This window comes from Delphinus delphis, chromosome X (assembly GCF_949987515.2).
Source record: "Delphinus delphis chromosome X, mDelDel1.2, whole genome shotgun sequence".
In the NCBI taxonomy this organism is placed as follows: Eukaryota; Metazoa; Chordata; class Mammalia; order Artiodactyla; family Delphinidae; genus Delphinus; species Delphinus delphis.
In genome coordinates, this window is record NC_082704.1 from 67,873,724 (window position 1) to 67,893,485 (window position 19,762).

Sequence of the window (19,762 nt, forward strand, 5' to 3'; positions counted from 1 at the left end):
TGGCAGGCACTTGTTCATTTTCATTGCTGTACACTGTTCCACCAAATGAATATACAGTAGACTCTCATTATCATGATAGTTATTTGCAGTCTATAAAGTTGCCATGAACACTGAATTAGGCAATCCTGAAACATTGCTCCTAAGGGAAATATAATTTCAAGTTCCTACCATCCGCTGGTCACAACATTTTCATCGACTGATCGCTGCGTAATCATGTTTCATGTGTGTTTCTGTTTAAAGGCACTCTATTTAATACAAATATTATTGATTCATTAACACTGACCTCACAGCCAACAGCATTATAAATCATGCCTGAGCAAGGTTTATGTAACACACATATTTTCTTGAGTGCACGTCATAGTCATTTTGCACTCAAGGACACTAGACAGTACTTCAGCACTAAGCTTGGAGGCCATCTTTAATTATGAAATCACCAACAAAGAAGCACAAAAATGCAAACTATGTGGCACCAAATAAATCATGAAAAGGACACTTGCTTGCAGTATGAGACTGAAACCAGAAGGCAGGGCGTCACCTTGTTTGACCTCAGTTGGGAACATATTCCACCAACTCAGGTTTTTCACAGCTCTCTCGGACGAGGAGGAAAGCACTCTGGTACTGATTTGTGGTTAAAAATGAATTTTACCAAATAGGGGAATTTGCAAGTATGGAATCCACAAATAACAAGAATCAACTGTATCTCAAGCTATGTATCCATTCTACTGTCAATGGGTAATTTGGGTTGTTTCCATTTGGGCAGATATTATTCATAGCGCTACTATAAACATTCTGGCACATGTTTCCTGGTGCCCACGTACAAGAGCCTTCCAGGGCAGAGCTTTCCAACTTTTGGACCTGGGACTTTGAGGCCTTCATCTCCAGAGACAGCCAGGCAGCAGCCCCTGGACCGCTTGGTTCTGGCCCTGAACAACTTTGTCATCTTACTCCTGTATGCCATACAATCATCATTTTCTGTGTGAGCCATAGAATCAAATGGCTGGGAAGCTGCGTTCCAGTGCTCATACTTAGGACTGAAATTGTCATCTCATAGGGAAAGAAGATTTCCAACATTACTAGATCATGCCAGAGTTTTTACAATGGGGTCATGCTAATTTCTACTCCTATCAACAGTGTTTAACTGTTCCACATCCTCATCAACATTTGATATTAACAAAGTACAAAATTGTTGTCAATCTTGTGATAGTGAAATCGTGTCTCATTGTAGATTTAATCTGCAATTTCTTGATTAGTAATAATATTAGTAATAATATTGAGCAGCTTTTCATATGCTTGGCCTTGGGGATTTTCTTGTCTATGAGGTGTTCATTTAGTGTCTTGTGCCCATTTTCCCCTTGGGTTGTTTGCATATTTATTTGTGGAAGTTCTTTATGTATTCTATACTTTAATTCTTTGATGATTTCGTGTTATGTAAATATCTTCTAGTTTTTAGCTTGCCTTCACTCTTTTTATCATACCTTTTAACGAACAAAAGCACTTCTTTTTAATTTTTCACAGCACTTTATTATGAAAAGTTCCATACAAGAAGATCACGGGACTTCCCTGGTGGCACAGTGGTTAAGAATCTGCCTGCCAATGTAGGGGACACGGGTTCGATCCCTGGTCCCAGAAGATCCCCTATGCCACGGAGCAACTAAGCCTGTGCGGCACAGCTACTGGATCCTGTGCTCTAGAGCCTGCGTGCCACAGCTGCTGAAGCCTGCGTGCCTAGAGCCCATGCTCCACAACAAGAGAAGCCACTGCAATGAGAAGCCCGCGCACCACAACGAAGAGTAGCCCCTGCTCACCGCAACTAGAGAAAGCCCGCGCGCAGCCACAGAGGCCCAGCGCAGCCAAATAAATAAATAAATAAATAAAATTTTAAAAGAAAGAAGAAGATCACAAGATGATCCGGGAAAGTTGAGGGGGTACTTGCTGATCATGGACCACCTTCACTCTCACCTGATGACCTTGCTTCCCATTTCATTGAGAGTATACAGGCAATCAGAAACAAACTTCCCTCATTCATAAATAGTTTTCTCTATTTTGGATCATTCCTATCAGCATACAAGTATGTTGTCGTTTCCCCCAATTAAAGAAAACCTTCTTTTGATTCCAATTTCCCTTCAAGCGACACCATTTTTCTCTGCTCACCTTCACATAAAAACTCCTTAAGAGTCGGTGTATACTTGCTGTCTCAAATTCCTCTCTTCTCATTCACTCTTTCTCTCCTTTCCATTTAACAATTCTCTATTGAGGGCTGACAAGGTACTGTTCTAACACATGGTGCCGTTCTAACACATGGTGCTACATCACTGAGAAAAACAGATGACGTTCCTTCCCTCAAGAGCTTACATTTCTGTCATAGGCCTATTGGCAATATTTTCTCAATCTTCAACTATGTCCATTCCTTTGTTGTTGGAAATCACTTTCCTGGACCCAGTTTCAATCTTTTTCGGTTGCCTAGAGTGTTGCTCCCCGAACACTCCTTTACCAAAACCCTAAGTGGGATCTTCTGCTTCCTAGAACTAATGTCTTCATTGTTCTTGGTTTACCACAGTGTTTTGATGGGACTCATTCTCCAGGTACCATGGGTGATAATTTCTTTTAAGACTTTGCATGAACAAATATTACCTTTAATTTCATGCTTATTTGATAGCTGATATATAATTTCAGGCTGAAAAGTTTTCTGACTTTCAATGTCACTTTTGAGAATGCTGGTACTATTTTGCATGCCATTATGATTCCCAAGTCTTTATGTATGACACATTTAATTTTTTTAGTTACATATATTTTGATTTATTACATAGTAAAATTAACTTTTTTGTTTTCAGTACCATGAGTTTTAACACATGGACAGATTTGTGTAACTATCACCACAATCAGGATACAAAACAGTTCCATCAGCCCCAAAATCTCCCTCATTCTGCTGCTTTGTAGTCAAACCATCTCCCCCATCCCAAACCTCTGATAACTGGTGATCTGTTTCCCATCCCTATAGTTTTACCTTTTCCAAATATTATACAAACACAATCACACAGTATGTAACATTTTGAGACTGGCTTCTTTCATTTAGCATAATGCATTTGCGATTCATCCAAGTTGTTGCATGTATCAAGAGTTCCTTCCTTTGTATTGTTAAAGAATGTTTCATTTATAGATGTATGGTTTTATTCGTTCATCTGTTGAATAACATCTTGATTGCTTTCAGTTTGGGGTGACTATGAATAAGGTTTCTATGAACATTCTGTTAACATTCTATTAACATCCATAGTGTGCACCGGGAAGCGAGTTCCTGTGATGGCTGTCTCCAGCCTGTAGTTAGCTTCACTCTCTCCAGAGTGTCTGCAGGGACACATGACCTGGAATGACTGTCTCTACTGGTCAGAGGTAGGTCCAAGGTCTAAGCTAGCTCTGTTTCCTCGAAGTGCACACACACTCATTGGTAATGGCCTCAGCTCAGTGGGGAGCAGTGCTGGAGCAAGAGGGGCTAGAACATAAGCCTGGTACAGGCTGGGTGGGGCACTGGGTACATTCTAGGAATCCAGCCAGAGGCCTGGGCAGCAATCAAGCCCACCTTCTCCAGGGAGGGGCTTGAGGGGAAGGATTAAGTCCCACGAACGTTCTTTTCTGACCCTGAGGTCTGTGACTGTCCCATCCCACCTGTGGTCTGTCCACCTGAGCTCATGCCATGGACTCTGGAAGGGAGTCAGGGTGAGAATATGGGGGAAGGGTGGACCCAAGTGCTCCCCATTGTCCAGGTGCAGTCACTCCTTACTTCCCATCCTCACTGCGCCCATCCTGCCCCTGTCCCGGGTAGCTCATGTTGGGTGGCCTCATATATGGGTCCCCTGATTCTAAGATGAGCTACTCTGAGGAGCCACCCTTCCCAGTCTCATTCCATCCACACCCACAGTAGTTGTCAGACATCATAGGATCACAGAGTAGGATCGAGAGCCACCTCCAGCGAATCCAACATTTCGAGCATCCCGACAGCCTGTCGTGGGGTTTGGTGACTTCTGCATCATCCCCCTCCTATGTTTTGGGAATTTAAGGACAACCCTTGAACAAAACAGATCCGACCCTTGCTTTTGCTCATTCAATGCCTTACAGAACCTGGACCAGCCTCTACTCCCTTTACTCCCTGAATCACATCTTTCTCCCTCAAGGGAGATTACCCCTGATTACATTTATTCACACACAGGGACACACCGTCACCAACCTTGAATGGCCAATCTACCATCATACCCCCTTTTGTGTAGTAAAACACCGGTCTTTCGGGAAGGGTGTCAGGCACAACCACCCTTGCCTCACTCAAACACAAGTCTGTCCCTCTGAGTCTCAGGCTGGTACAGCCCTGGGTCCTGGCTGAGGGAAGGAAGTGCTCCCCAACCTCGAGTGAGGGGGAAATCGAACATGGAGTTCAGACTCAATCTCGTGTGTCCTAAAGAGGCAGTCTGGGAGATTGAGCTGGGACACGGAAATATCATTTCCAGGAATATCTGTGTCATGGGGCTGGTGGAAGAGTATTTGACGGGGACCATGCAACAACACAGACCTACTAACCACACTCGCCATAGAACCTGACGGGCCAAATTCCACTCAAGGGTGTACAGACGACCCGGCTGGAGGAGGGTGGTCAGCTGGCTAGGGCAGGGAGGATGTGAATGCTTCCAGATTGGAGCTCTGGAAGGGGGTCATGAGTTCCTGCTGATGGGAAGGGTGAATGGCAGAGATGAATGGGAACCGCCAGACCCCAGAGGAGGAGGGGGGTTTGGAGAGAGCTAGAAGAGGGCCTTCGGGGGAAAGGGAGGACGTGCCAATGTGGCCAGGCAGAGCACACACAGGACCCAGACCTGGGACACTCCGCTGGCTTGACTGCAGGGATGGTAGCAGAGGCTGGCCCAGAGTCCCCACCACAGGATGCCACAGATACCGTTCTGGAAAAGGCTCTGATGTAGAGCAGCGCCCCGCCCCGGCTCCCTACCCCGACCCCGACCCTTACCCCTCCAGAGAGAAGGCAGAACACAGAATATGAGAGGTACTTTAATTGGAAACTGCTGTGAAACTGGGGCGGGGCGGGGGCAAAACAGGGGGGAGAGGAAGCCCTAGCTGAGGCAGAACAGGAGGGAACGAGCTTGGCCACAGCTCCAGGGCCCCAAACAGCTGCTCCTCTTGCAGGAAGACGCTGGGCTCAACCTGTGAAACAGCAGAGTCAGGGAAGAGCCTGAAGCCAGGGCCAGCCCCCAGCCCTGCTCAACAGCCAGGACTGTGGGAAGGGGTACGGTGTGTGTAACACTCACTTCAAAGGGTCTGCAACTTGTCAGCCAGGTACTGCATGGCGGCTGCAACAGGGACAGGCATTAGCAGGCGCTCCAGACAGAGGGATACAGAAGCCCGTCCCCCTATCCCCGTGAGGAACCGCCTAGCCCTGATACCTGAAACCCCTCCAGACCCGATGCAAAGAGCTCTGGGCCTGATCACTCCCCACCACCCAAATTGAATGTGGAACTGGTTCCTAAAGGGAAACAAAATGTGCCAGCAGCTCTCATGCTGTGGGCCGTGCCACAACCACTCAGAACTTGTCACACACACAAACAAACAATCCAACAAGAACCTTAGAAGCCACACCAAGCAGCAGTTCAAGGGAAAAATCAACGAGGCATCTCTAAAAGTCCTATCAGAAGGACATTCCCTAGGACTGGTCTGGTTGTCAAAGTGTGCATGCAGTCCAGACAGTACTTTGCTGTTTGTACACACGCCCAGTTGTACATGCACAGCCAGCTCCAGGGCCAGGCCTGAGAGGTTCTCCTCCCCACAGGGATGATCGTCCCTGCCAGGCCCACCGCACCTGCAGCCCACCCCCACCCCAGGTGCCCACCCGGGTTCTTCACTAAGACACCGCTCTCCGGCCCTGGTTCCTCATACCAAGTTGCTCCTTAAGTTCGTCTACTTCTCTCTTTAGCTCGAGACACTAGGCCAGCAGACAGAGGAGGAAGAGAAATGATTAGTATACTCTGGCCTCCTCTCTCCTCCACCTTCTCCTCTCCCCTCCACCTTCTCCTCTCCCCTGGGCCCTCCACCCCAAAGCCGGGTGGTCAGACTGGCAAGGGCTCCTCAGTGGAAAGGAGGTGGGCTCCCTCCGTGGGGTACGTGATGGGGGCAGGGGAGGGGGAGCCCACACATGTCAGCTGAACTTGGACCCAGATCCCACCCTCGAGTTTGGGCCTGCATTTCCAGGATGCAGAGGAAGCATTACCCAAGGACAGCAGGGCGTTCCCAGTGGCTGCTGCTGCGTTTCCGGTCTTGGGGGATGGTCAAGTGGCCCCTGGTCACCTGAGAGGGAAAGGACACACAATCCAGCTTCCCAGGCTCCCAGTGAGGTGGAAAGGGCCAAGCGGGCTCTAAAGTGAGGTGAGGCAGCACCACCCTCTGCTGGCAACCAGCCGCCCCTGCTCTGCCCAGCAGCCGGAACCTTGTCTCTGGGCCTGCTTCCCCTGTTCCCCGGGGGCAGCCATTTCGCCATTGTGGTCCCCAAACAATGTGGCTCTGGATTCGACCCTCCCAGAGCTGCAGCCACAGCCAGCACGTGGGAGAGCAATGTGGCCGAACAGGACATAACAGAAAAGGCTGTTCCCCTGCAAGTCTACACCCGGAGCAGCTGTTTGCGGCACTGCCACCGATCACCCCGGCCGCACAAACCCCACTCAGAGGATGATGTGGCTCAAGGACAGCCCTCTCAGCACCCCATCTCCTGTGGGAGAAGCTGCCTGGGAGCAAGGCTGTGCCCCCGGCAGAGACAGAGGCAGAGGTTTCTGTCCTCAACCCCTCTTCCCTCCCCTCATATCAAACCCACGATACTCACCTGAGGGGGCAGGCCCCCTGGGCATGACTTCTCCCTGGTTCAGGGCCAAGGGTTCTGAGTTTCCTGGATCTTGGGGGCCTCTGGTGTTGACGTCGCCACTGCTGGCTTTTCTACGATGCATGCGCAGACAAGATGTCCCTGGCCTGTGAGTTAGCAGCTGAAACAAAAATTTCTCACCGATTTGGACTAAGGAAGTGTGTGTGTGTGTGTGTGTGTGTGTGTGTGTGTGTGTGTGTGTGTGTGAGAGAGAGAGAGAGAGAGAGAGACAGAGACAGAGACAGAGACAGAGACAGAGAGAGAGACAGAGAGAGAGAGTTGTGTGATTCGGGCCAGGGTGAGGCAGGGAATTGGGAAGGGAATTGAAAGGCTGATCTCATTAGCACTTTCTCCCTCAGTCAGCCCCAGGCCAGCAGGCAGAGCTGATCTAGGCACAACAGTGGGACACTGAGAAAGCCCAGGCCCCCTGCAAGGAAGGTCTGGGGAACAGCTAGGAAGGAGGATTCAGGAAGCTGGTGAGTCTAAATACTGAGGCTTTCCGGGGAAGCTTTTAAGGGATCCCCCGACCCAATTCAGCTACCAGCCCTCCCTTCCATCCCAGCCCAAGTCTCTCAGAGGAGGCTGGAAAGAGGCCAAGGGTGGAGAACCGGGCCCAGGACACCCGAAGTGCTACCTTAATGTTTGTCCCTAGGAAAAGGAGCCCGATCTGGCATCGTAATGACCCAGTGACTGAGGGGCACCCAATGCTGACCCGTGAGGGGTGGACAGAGGCAGCATGGGTGAAGACGTGTGCCCTGGGTGCTGTGGGGGGGGGGAAGAGTGGGGAGAGAGGAGGAGCATGGCCTACTCACTTGGCCCTTTGGGGCTGGGTCTCTATTTGGGTCCTTATCTTCTCCCGCCACCGCCTCAGACTCCCTTGCCCAGCTGACCACGGATTTCTTCCCAGCGCCACTGTGCTTGGACTGTTTGGTTCCCGAAAGGACCAAGGTATAACTCTTGGGTCTCCCAGGCAGCGGAATACCAGAGATTGGGGGGAAGGTGGCCGGTTCCACGGGAGTTGCCGAGATTCGCTGCCCCCGGGAACGGAAGGTTCCCCCCAGGGCAAGTTTGGACGCTTCCCCGACGGATTTCTTCTCCTGGGCTCCGTCCTTCCTAGGAGTGACCCGCGGCAGGCCACCTGCAGCAGCAGCAGAAACAGAAGCAGCAGCAGCAGCAGCAGCAGCAGCAGCTCCCGGGTAGCTGGGCTTGCTGCCCCCCTTGCCCCACAGCACGCTCTGCATTTTCTTAGGGGAAGAGATGCCCTGCTCTCCCACGCCCTGCCTTTCCACAACCGAAGAGAGTCCTCGCGGAGCCGAGGACAGGGAAGAGCCTGTCACGTGACGGTAATTCTCCCTGACTTGGAACTTCGAGTGTCTGGGAGTGTCCCCGGGATCCTCGGGTCTGCTGGGCTTGGCCTGGCCTCCTCCTCTGCGGTAAGTGCTCACCGTCATCAGCTGTGTCTCACTGAATTCATCTGAGGACTCGGAGTCGGACAGCAGCCAGGCCAGGCCTTCCGCGGAGCGCCGCTGGCGATCCGCAGCCACGTTCAACCTACGCTTAGTGCCTCTCTTAGGGTTCCCCAAGGCCCGGCCCGCTTCAGGCCCACCGAGGTGGAGAGGGCCGGCTGGAGCCGTCGGCGCCTCCCCACAGCTCTGGCCGGGCGCTCCTCGACCGCCGGGACCCGCCTCGAGGCGCAGTGTCCACACGGTGGACTCTTTGAAGGTGGTGGAGCTCTCCGGGGACGGGTACCTGCGGACGCCCAGCACGTCCTGGTCGGTCAGCTGCTGCAGGTTGGCCTCCTTGGCCGCCTCAGACTCCTCGATCAGGTCCAGGAGGTCCCTCGTGTGCTCCTCTGGGGAGCCAGGTCGGCCTTCGCGGCCCCACAGCACCGGCCCTCGCGCTTCCAGCATCTCCCGCTCAGACTGGAAGCCCTCGGGGTCCGGGTATCTGCGGACGCCCAGCACGTCCTGGTCGGTCAGCTGCTGCAGGTTGGCCTCCTTGGCCGCCTCAGACTCGTCGATCAGGTCCAGGAGGTCCCTCGTGTGCTCATCTGGGGAGCCAGGTCCGCCTTCGCGGCCCCACAGCACAGGCCCTCGCGCTTCCAGCATCTCCCGCTTCGACTGGAAGCCCTCGGGGTCCGGGAAGCCGCCTCCGCCCTTGCCGCTCCGCGGCTCCCCAGACTCGGGGCCTGGGTCGGGCCCCGGCGGGACTGCGGGGCCGGCTATGCGGACGCCGGCCCGCTCCCTGACCTTTGGGCGGACACGCCTTCCCCACACATACACCTCATCCGGGGAGCTCATGTCGCGACCCGGGCAGCCCCGGAACCGGGGCGACGGTCGATGGCCCGAGTCGCGGTCGCGGTCACGGCGGGCTAGGCGGCCGGCGCTCAGAAGGGAGCGTCAGCCACCTCACGTGCCGCACGAGCTCGCCTCAAAAGAAAGGACGCGCCACTTTCAGCGTGCCTCTCACGCCTGCGCCGCAGCCTCCTCATTGGTCCGGCCCCCGCCAACCAGCGGGTGCCTTGTTCGCCCGCCCTCGTCGAGACCTAACCAATGGGGCCGAGGGCCTCTGGTTTGCTCGCAAGCCCGTGGGCGGTCCGGGCAGTTGGCTGGTGAAGGAGATGGTGGGAGTGCCTCCCTCTGTCAAGCCTCTGGGCCCGCCTCCTCCTGTCCCGCCTCCCCTTTCTGGTTAGAGTCACAGCTCTGAGCCTCCGTTTCCCATCTATACAGGGGGTCGAGGGCGTCGGGGAGTGAGGGCGCCGGGCTCCAGGGGTGGTGAGGATGAAACGTCAAGATGGAGGCGCTGGATGCCTAGCATGCGCCGAAAGCATTTGCCAGCCTCCCTTCCACCGCAAGCCTTAAGACCCAACAGGAGAATGGGCACAGGAGTCCCGCAGTCAGTGATCAGGGGTCGGCCAGAGAGCAAAGGGATCGTATTTTCGTTCTGTAAGATCTCTGTCTCAACTGCTCCATCAAATGTGGCTCAGCAGACGTTACTGGCAGGCGGGTGTGGCGGATAGACTTGGGGTTGGCCTCGCTCCATCAGCCCTTCCCCCTCTCTGAGGCAAATTCAAAGAAGAGGAAATCGCAGTGGCCAGTTACACCCCAAAAGGTGCTCCCCACCGCTGATCCTGGAGATGTGAACTAAAACCACGAATCGGGTTTCACACACTAGGTTGACAACCTTCAAAGAGCTTAACCATTCCGAGGGTGGGAGAGGTTAGGAGCGAACCCCTGTGGCGGTGGTGCAAGAGACGCATTGGGGAGGTAATTTGGCAGAATCCATTGAAAGCAACTTAGTGCCGGCACGGACTCTGTGCCTGGCACTCTTCTAAGCGCTGGGCATAAATAATAATGCATCCGCGTGACACGCCTTTAACTATAGTACCAACTATTACTGGCCTCTTCCCGGTGAGGAAACAGGCACTGAGAGGTTCGGCCACTGGCCCAAGGTCATTCGGCTCGTGGGGATCAGCGGCAGGATTGAAACCAATCTATCTGACTCCAGAGTCCTTGCTTTTAGCCCAAGATCTTTAAAAGGAAGGAAGAAGGAATCTATTTCCTCTATGCTCCTGCAAGTCCGCTGCCTGGTACTTCTTCCGGAGACACGCTGGTACCTGTAGTGTACAAGAACACATGCACGAGGGTGTTGGTGATGGGAAAAACTGGGAACACTCCAAATTCCCGTCAGTAAGGAAATGGATGAATGCAACGTGGCTTAGCATCCAGTAGCATAAAGCGTGGCAGTCCAACGGAATGCATCAGGCCATTCTCACAGCTTTCGAAAGCATCCGCCTGACTTCCAACTGCAAGTTGCAGAACGATGGCTTTGGATTCACGTTTGTAAGTTAAATCACTTGCGTGCGTGGGCACACGCACACACACCAGTCAATCCTATGTAATATATGAGAATTCATTTAAGTATATGTACAAGTATGTTTTAAAGTTTTGAAGGACGCACAACCAAGGCCTACCAGTTGTGATGGCGGTGGGTGTGGATAGCCAGGTGTCCCTCAGTTTTTCTTGGAACTGTCAGTTCTCAGCTCCCCTGAGCTGAGCAGTACTGATGTCTGGGGAGTGGTGCCTCCCTTGGTTTCTATACGGCCCATGGGTGTTAGAATTTCCCGTGTCTGCCACCCCACTCCTACTCTGACACCGCTCCATTCCTCCCATACCTTCCTTCTGCTCCTTCCCGTTCATACTCCTCTGTCTTCAGTCACCTCTCTCTCCTGCATCCTGCTCTGGCTGACCTCCTGGAGAGTCCTGGGGTGTCTGAACCCCTCTTGCCTGTGGAACTCAAAGGCCCAGTTTTCTGGGTCTGCACCTGAGAAGCTGGCCGTGCTGGAGAAGTTTCAGAGCAGGGGAGATTGGGTGCACTGTAAATCTGCAATCCTCCTCCTCGAGCCTGCCCCCGATGGTGCCTGCCCGTTTGTGGATACCGCCCTCTTCCACTTCTCCCAGTGACTTTTTAAGTCGTGGTGTGCTATTTCAAATATGTTAAAATGGATAAGGAAGGATATAGCAAAATCTCCTGCATCCACCAGCACCCTAGGAAACATTACCAGTGGATTCAGTGGAAGCCTCCGTCTTCCCTCTCACCATTTCCATTCCCTTCCTCCCTCCCCCAGAGAGAGACTCCCAGAACTTCTTCTCACCTTCTCCACTCTCTTCGTCCCTGTGGCTCTCCTACCTCCTCTTCCCCTGCATCCCATACGTCTCCAACGATGTCTACTAATCTCTGCTTTAGCCCCCTATGCTCACCAGGATCCAATACTGCTTTTGACTTACTCTCTTGGCCTGGGGTGGGAGCCAGTGTCAGAGGTTCCTCTTGGCTTTCCCCACCGGGATAGCTCTTACCCCACAGAGCAGTGACCCAATGTGGAAGTCATTGCTCCAACTGCCAAGTGCATCACTTATCATTATCAGCTTGGGGAGTGGAGAAATGACTGCTATTTTGGTCCAGGGACCCATTCAGCTCACTGTGAACCGGTCTCTATTCCCAACTCCTTTTAATGTCAGGGCCTCATAAGCCCCATTCTAATGGGGCCCCATCATGACACTTTGGGCCTCCTGGATCAATGTCAGCTCAGATCCTGTGTCCAGTAGTAGTAGAAGTGTCTGGGTCTTTTTCTAGCCTCCGGGTACAGTCACCTGAGAACTGGCAGTCATTCTCTTTAGGGACGGTCATAACCCACTGCCTTGTTTCTGGATCCTTCCTCCTCAGGACTCATCCACCTCTTCAGTGGGGCCAGTCTCTGAATTGGCTGAGGACCAGGAACTGAGCAGGAGACTGTGGCATTTTAGCGGGATGATGGCCCTCCTTCTCTTGCATTCTTGCCTTTTGCTGGCTGTCGTTGCCCCTAGGGAGCCATGCTGTCTGAGCCATCTTCTCAGCTTTCTGCCGGTCAAGCAGGCACTCTTGACTGCCCCTCTGACCTTGCTGGTCGTTACTGGAAATGTGGTCTGCTGGCATCTCTTGGTTAAGAGCTGCCCTCTGCCCTCTATTATGTCAGAATTCGTTGGCTCCCATGGGTGGTAATGAGCCCAGGTCGGGACCACTTTCCTTCCATCATTGGCATTGGCCTCCAGAGGGGAGCAACCACCAAACTTCTAGTGATGCTGGGGCCCCTCTCACCAGAACACTCCTGATGGCTTTGGTGAGTGATGTGTCCTCTCAGCCCTACAGTGGGACATAACCATGAGGCCATGTGACTGGCCTCACCTTTTCTGTCCGTTCTAGCATGTCTGCATCACTCAACCTTATTGTTCCTTCCTCTGCCATCTGCCAATCCAAGGCAGGCATTTCCACTTCTCTCCTTACGCGCCATCACTTTCTCAAAGTTTCAAAGGGCCAGTCTGGCAGTGAATTTCCTCCATCTCCTGGAGTCCTTGCCCGTGTGTTAAATCCCATGGCATGAGAAAGCGCCTCCGCTCAGCAAAACTTGCTTATCCACTCTTATATTCCTGTCCACTTGATCCAGCACCCTCAAAATCCAATCCCAGGGATATTGCCCTGCTCCTGCCAGTACAGGCTTGTTATTTCTTGGTGTATAATTTCTTTTTCCCCTTATCAGGCTCGGCATATCCCAGTGAGTTTATGGAGAAGAGATGAGGGTTTCCCTGGGAGAGGCGTCTGTCACTTTGTGGGGGAGCAGACTCTGTAGCATCTACCAGCACAGGGCATGTGTTAGCTCTTGCTAGGGAAGGAAGGGCCACCCTGCAAGCTTTGAGGCCTCAGGACGTTTGGATCTGATAAGCCAACGTTTGGGGACATCCATGCCAATATACCCGGCCTACATTTCAGAGTCTGAAGTTTTTCCAAAAAGGGCCCTGACCTTCCCATAACAGGCCTGTGTTTGTCAAGGATGTATACATCTCTGGAGTTCTGCACTTACTGTTATCGCATAATCTGTGAGCTACTCAGCTGTCTCTGCAGGAGGCAAGGGCATTTTGTAAGCCACCAAGAAAACCCCATGAATCTTACACTTGGCCCTTAACTGTTTGGTAATGTCCCTTAGTTTCTCATTATGTCTTTGCAGGGCGCCAGTATAACAGTGATGAACAGCCGCCTCTGCCCTCCCTATAGACATAGTGCCCTCCCTACCATTCAAAGGCCTGAATCATCTCACAGGCCACAAGTAAGACCCTCCACTGGGATATTTTTCAAGGTACGTATGGATAAAACCTTAAGGAATCAGGAGGTAACCTTGTGCTAGAGATTATCCATGCCCCACATAACACCCAAAATGGTACGCTCTTTGTCATTTGGGCAGTGAGTGAGCTGGTCCATAAACCCCATCTTATAGCTAACTTCTCAGACCACTCCTGGTACCACTTTTGTTAGTTTGGGTCCTCCAAAAATACAGACACCAAGGCATGATTGGACATGAACGAACATGATGGGAGAATGGCATGTGAAGGATAAAGGAGAAGGAGCAGGAATGAGTCTTCTTCTTCAGGGTGCGATGCGGGTCTGACATCTGTAAGAGAGACGCGGGGGAAAGGAGGATCAGATAAGAAGAATCTCAGATGCAGTTTCGTTCTAACAGTAAACTTTAGTTCCGTTTAGTTTAGTTTGTTCAGGCTCATGTGGAGTCCCCACCCTACAGCTGCCATTTAGAGGAGTCCCTGTCCTGAAGCAGTATGCCCCTGCCATGCTCAGTCACTGGCTGGGAGCTACCCAGAGGATGTGGGATCTTGGCACAAACAATGGTGGTGCCAGAGAAGTGGCAGCTGGCACTTGCCAATCTACTATGTTCCCTGCAGTGGATCGGAGGGGCATGTTTCTATGGCCACCACAAGGAAGCAGAAGTCATTTCCGTTTTGAGTGACTTTGTGGTGGGGAGCATAAGGACACAGGAAGTAAAGAAAGATTGGGAGGGAAATGATGGGATTTTGGATACATTAAGGTTGTGTTTCTTATAGGACATGCAGGTGGAATTAGCCAGGATGCACTTAGAAATTTGGTTCTGGAACACCAGTGAGGGGTCAAAGCTAGAGAGAGATACAGATTTGGGAGTCATTCATTCCCTCAGTACACTTTTATAGCAGTGTTTTTTCAAACGTCACCATAACCTTAGAAGTTCCTTGCATGGAAGCTCCAATTCCTTTCCCTTCACCCTCCTCAGAAGTAACCTCTATCCTTTGTCTTCATCATTCCCTTCCTTTTCTTTAGTTATTCTCTACATAGGTTCATATTCCTAACAACGTTGGTTTTGCTGCATCCTTTGGTCTTTATGTAAATGGAATCATTTGTGTTGTTTCTGACTTCTCCCGTGTGATACTGTGTAACTGAGATTCATCCCTGTTGTCGCATGTGGCAGGCACTTGTTCATTTTCATTGCTGTACACTGTTCCACCAAATGAATATACAGTAGACTCTCATTATCATGATAGTTATTTGCAGTCTATAAAGTTGCCATGAACACTGAATTAGGCAATCCTGAAACATTGCTCCTAAGGGAAATATAATTTCAAGTTCCTACCATCCGCTGGTCACAACATTTTCATCGACTGATCGCTGCGTAATCATGTTTCATGTGTGTTTCTGTTTAAAGGCACTCTATTTAATACAAATATTATTGATTCATTAACACTGACCTCACAGCCAACAGCATTATAAATCATGCCTGAGCAAGGTTTATGTAACACACATATTTTCTTGAGTGCACGTCATAGTCATTTTGCACTCAAGGACACTAGACAGTACTTCAGCACTAAGCTTGGAGGCCATCTTTAATTATGAAATCACCAACAAAGAAGCACAAAAATGCAAACTATGTGGCACCAAATAAATCATGAAAAGGACACTTGCTTGCAGTATGAGACTGAAACCAGAAGGCAGGGCGTCACCTTGTTTGACCTCAGTTGGGAACATATTCCACCAACTCAGGTTTTTCACAGCTCTCTCGGACGAGGAGGAAAGCACTCTGGTACTGATTTGTGGTTAAAAATGAATTTTACCAAATAGGGGAATTTGCAAGTATGGAATCCACAAATAACAAGAATCAACTGTATCTCAAGCTATGTATCCATTCTACTGTCAATGGGTAATTTGGGTTGTTTCCATTTGGGCAGATATTATTCATAGCGCTACTATAAACATTCTGGCACATGTTTCCTGGTGCCCACGTACAAGAGCCTTCCAGGGCAGAGCTTTCCAACTTTTGGACCTGGGACTTTGAGGCCTTCATCTCCAGAGACAGCCAGGCAGCAGCCCCTGGACCGCTTGGTTCTGGCCCTGAACAACTTTGTCATCTTACTCCTGTATGCCATACAATCATCATTTTCTGTGTGAGCCATAGAATCAAATGGCTGGGAAGCTGCGTTCCAGTGCTCATACTTAGGACTGAAATTGTCATCTCATAGGGAAAGAAGATTTCCAACATTACTAGATCATGCCAGAGTTTTTACAATGGGGTCATGCTAATTTCTACTCCTATCAACAGTGTTTAACTGTTCCACATCCTCATCAACATTTGATATTAACAAAGTACAAAATTGTTGTCAATCTTGTGATAGTGAAATCGTGTCTCATTGTAGATTTAATCTGCAATTTCTTGATTAGTAATAATATTAGTAATAATATTGAGCAGCTTTTCATATGCTTGGCCTTGGGGATTTTCTTGTCTATGAGGTGTTCATTTAGTGTCTTGTGCCCATTTTCCCCTTGGGTTGTTTGCATATTTATTTGTGGAAGTTCTTTATGTATTCTATACTTTAATTCTTTGATGATTTCGTGTTATGTAAATATCTTCTAGTTTTTAGCTTGCCTTCACTCTTTTTATCATACCTTTTAACGAACAAAAGCACTTCTTTTTAATTTTTCACAGCACTTTATTATGAAAAGTTCCATACAAGAAGATCACGGGACTTCCCTGGTGGCACAGTGGTTAAGAATCTGCCTGCCAATGTAGGGGACACGGGTTCGATCCCTGGTCCCAGAAGATCCCCTATGCCACGGAGCAACTAAGCCTGTGCGGCACAGCTACTGGATCCTGTGCTCTAGAGCCTGCGTGCCACAGCTGCTGAAGCCTGCGTGCCTAGAGCCCATGCTCCACAACAAGAGAAGCCACTGCAATGAGAAGCCCGCGCACCACAACGAAGAGTAGCCCCTGCTCACCGCAACTAGAGAAAGCCCGCGCGCAGCCACAGAGGCCCAGCGCAGCCAAATAAATAAATAAATAAATAAAATTTTAAAAGAAAGAAGAAGATCACAAGATGATCCGGGAAAGTTGAGGGGGTACTTGCTGATCATGGACCACCTTCACTCTCACCTGATGACCTTGCTTCCCATTTCATTGAGAGTATACAGGCAATCAGAAACAAACTTCCCTCATTCATAAATAGTTTTCTCTATTTTGGATCATTCCTATCAGCATACAAGTATGTTGTCGTTTCCCCCAATTAAAGAAAACCTTCTTTTGATTCCAATTTCCCTTCAAGCGACACCATTTTTCTCTGCTCACCTTCACATAAAAACTCCTTAAGAGTCGGTGTATACTTGCTGTCTCAAATTCCTCTCTTCTCATTCACTCTTTCTCTCCTTTCCATTTAACAATTCTCTATTGAGGGCTGACAAGGTACTGTTCTAACACATGGTGCCGTTCTAACACATGGTGCTACATCACTGAGAAAAACAGATGACGTTCCTTCCCTCAAGAGCTTACATTTCTGTCATAGGCCTATTGGCAATATTTTCTCAATCTTCAACTATGTCCATTCCTTTGTTGTTGGAAATCACTTTCCTGGACCCAGTTTCAATCTTTTTCGGTTGCCTAGAGTGTTGCTCCCCGAACACTCCTTTACCAAAACCCTAAGTGGGATCTTCTGCTTCCTAGAACTAATGTCTTCATTGTTCTTGGTTTACCACAGTGTTTTGATGGGACTCATTCTCCAGGTACCATGGGTGATAATTTCTTTTAAGACTTTGCATGAACAAATATTACCTTTAATTTCATGCTTATTTGATAGCTGATATATAATTTCAGGCTGAAAAGTTTTCTGACTTTCAATGTCACTTTTGAGAATGCTGGTACTATTTTGCATGCCATTATGATTCCCAAGTCTTTATGTATGACACATTTAATTTTTTTAGTTACATATATTTTGATTTATTACATAGTAAAATTAACTTTTTTGTTTTCAGTACCATGAGTTTTAACACATGGACAGATTTGTGTAACTATCACCACAATCAGGATACAAAACAGTTCCATCAGCCCCAAAATCTCCCTCATTCTGCTGCTTTGTAGTCAAACCATCTCCCCCATCCCAAACCTCTGATAACTGGTGATCTGTTTCCCATCCCTATAGTTTTACCTTTTCCAAATATTATACAAACACAATCACACAGTATGTAACATTTTGAGACTGGCTTCTTTCATTTAGCATAATGCATTTGCGATTCATCCAAGTTGTTGCATGTATCAAGAGTTCCTTCCTTTGTATTGTTAAAGAATGTTTCATTTATAGATGTATGGTTTTATTCGTTCATCTGTTGAATAACATCTTGATTGCTTTCAGTTTGGGGTGACTATGAATAAGGTTTCTATGAACATTCTGTTAACATTCTATTAACATCCATAGTGTGCACCGGGAAGCGAGTTCCTGTGATGGCTGTCTCCAGCCTGTAGTTAGCTTCACTCTCTCCAGAGTGTCTGCAGGGACACATGACCTGGAATGACTGTCTCTACTGGTCAGAGGTAGGTCCAAGGTCTAAGCTAGCTCTGTTTCCTCGAAGTGCACACACACTCATTGGTAATGGCCTCAGCTCAGTGGGGAGCAGTGCTGGAGCAAGAGGGGCTAGAACATAAGCCTGGTACAGGCTGGGTGGGGCACTGGGTACATTCTAGGAATCCAGCCAGAGGCCTGGGCAGCAATCAAGCCCACCTTCTCCAGGGAGGGGCTTGAGGGGAAGGATTAAGTCCCACGAACGTTCTTTTCTGACCCTGAGGTCTGTGACTGTCCCATCCCACCTGTGGTCTGTCCACCTGAGCTCATGCCATGGACTCTGGAAGGGAGTCAGGGTGAGAATATGGGGGAAGGGTGGACCCAAGTGCTCCCCATTGTCCAGGTGCAGTCACTCCTTACTTCCCATCCTCACTGCGCCCATCCTGCCCCTGTCCCGGGTAGCTCATGTTGGGTGGCCTCATATATGGGTCCCCTGATTCTAAGATGAGCTACTCTGAGGAGCCACCCTTCCCAGTCTCATTCCATCCACACCCACAGTAGTTGTCAGACATCATAGGATCACAGAGTAGGATCGAGAGCCACCTCCAGCGAATCCAACATTTCGAGCATCCCGACAGCCTGTCGTGGGGTTTGGTGACTTCTGCATCATCCCCCTCCTATGTTTTGGGAATTTAAGGACAACCCTTGAACAAAACAGATCCGACCCTTGCTTTTGCTCATTCAATGCCTTACAGAACCTGGACCAGCCTCTACTCCCTTTACTCCCTGAATCACATCTTTCTCCCTCAAGGGAGATTACCCCTGATTACATTTATTCACACACAGGGACACACCGTCACCAACCTTGAATGGCCAATCTACCATCATACCCCCTTTTGTGTAGTAAAACACCGGTCTTTCGGGAAGGGTGTCAGGCACAACCACCCTTGCCTCACTCAAACACAAGTCTGTCCCTCTGAGTCTCAGGCTGGTACAGCCCTGGGTCCTGGCTGAGGGAAGGAAGTGCTCCCCAACCTCGAGTGAGGGGGAAATCGAACATGGAGTTCAGACTCAATCTCGTGTGTCCTAAAGAGGCAGTCTGGGAGATTGAGCTGGGACACGGAAATATCATTTCCAGGAATATCTGTGTCATGGGGCTGGTGGAAGAGTATTTGACGGGGACCATGCAACAACACAGACCTACTAACCACACTCGCCATAGAACCTGACGGGCCAAATTCCACTCAAGGGTGTACAGACGACCCGGCTGGAGGAGGGTGGTCAGCTGGCTAGGGCAGGGAGGATGTGAATGCTTCCAGATTGGAGCTCTGGAAGGGGGTCATGAGTTCCTGCTGATGGGAAGGGTGAATGGCAGAGATGAATGGGAACCGCCAGACCCCAGAGGAGGAGGGGGGTTTGGAGAGAGCTAGAAGAGGGCCTTCGGGGGAAAGGGAGGACGTGCCAATGTGGCCAGGCAGAGCACACACAGGACCCAGACCTGGGACACTCCGCTGGCTTGACTGCAGGGATGGTAGCAGAGGCTGGCCCAGAGTCCCCACCACAGGATGCCACAGATACCGTTCTGGAAAAGGCTCTGATGTAGAGCAGCGCCCCGCCCCGGCTCCCTACCCCGACCCCGACCCTTACCCCTCCAGAGAGAAGGCAGAACACAGAATATGAGAGGTACTTTAAT

At 50.1% G+C, this 19,762-nt stretch overlaps 1 protein-coding gene across 1 annotated transcript; it reads right to left on the reverse strand.

Moving 5' to 3' along the window:
* Window positions 1–5,074: 5,074 nt before the first annotated feature.
* LOC132418171 (uncharacterized protein CXorf49 homolog) lies at window positions 5,075–9,198 on the reverse strand. The gene is made up of 7 exons (XM_060002041.1): window positions 8,902–9,198; window positions 7,711–8,694; window positions 6,863–7,019; window positions 6,257–6,333; window positions 5,926–5,971; window positions 5,301–5,342; window positions 5,075–5,196 (listed from the first exon to the last, which is right to left on the reverse strand). The coding sequence occupies exons 1-6, from the start codon at window positions 9,196–9,198 to the stop codon at window positions 5,302–5,304; spliced, it is 1,602 nt and encodes a 533-aa protein (XP_059858024.1). The 3' UTR covers window positions 5,075–5,196; window position 5,301.
* Between the last annotated feature and the right edge of the window lie 10,564 nt (window positions 9,199–19,762).

What these genes read in the sequence shown, in the direction of transcription:
- LOC132418171 (XM_060002041.1), bottom strand. Translation starts at nt 9,198, where the DNA reads ATGAGCTCCCCGGATGAGGTGTATGTGTGGGGAAGGCGTGTCCGCCCA. An exon ending in TGATCGACGAGTCTGAGGCG is followed by an intron (nt 8,695 to 8,901) that starts GCCAAGGAGGCC and finishes GCGGCCAAGGAG; the next exon opens with GCCAACCTGCAGCAGCTGAC. An exon ending in CAGGGGGCCTGCCCCCTCAG is followed by an intron (nt 6,334 to 6,862) that starts GTGAGTATCGTG and finishes TTTCCCTCTCAG; the next exon opens with GTGACCAGGGGCCACTTGAC.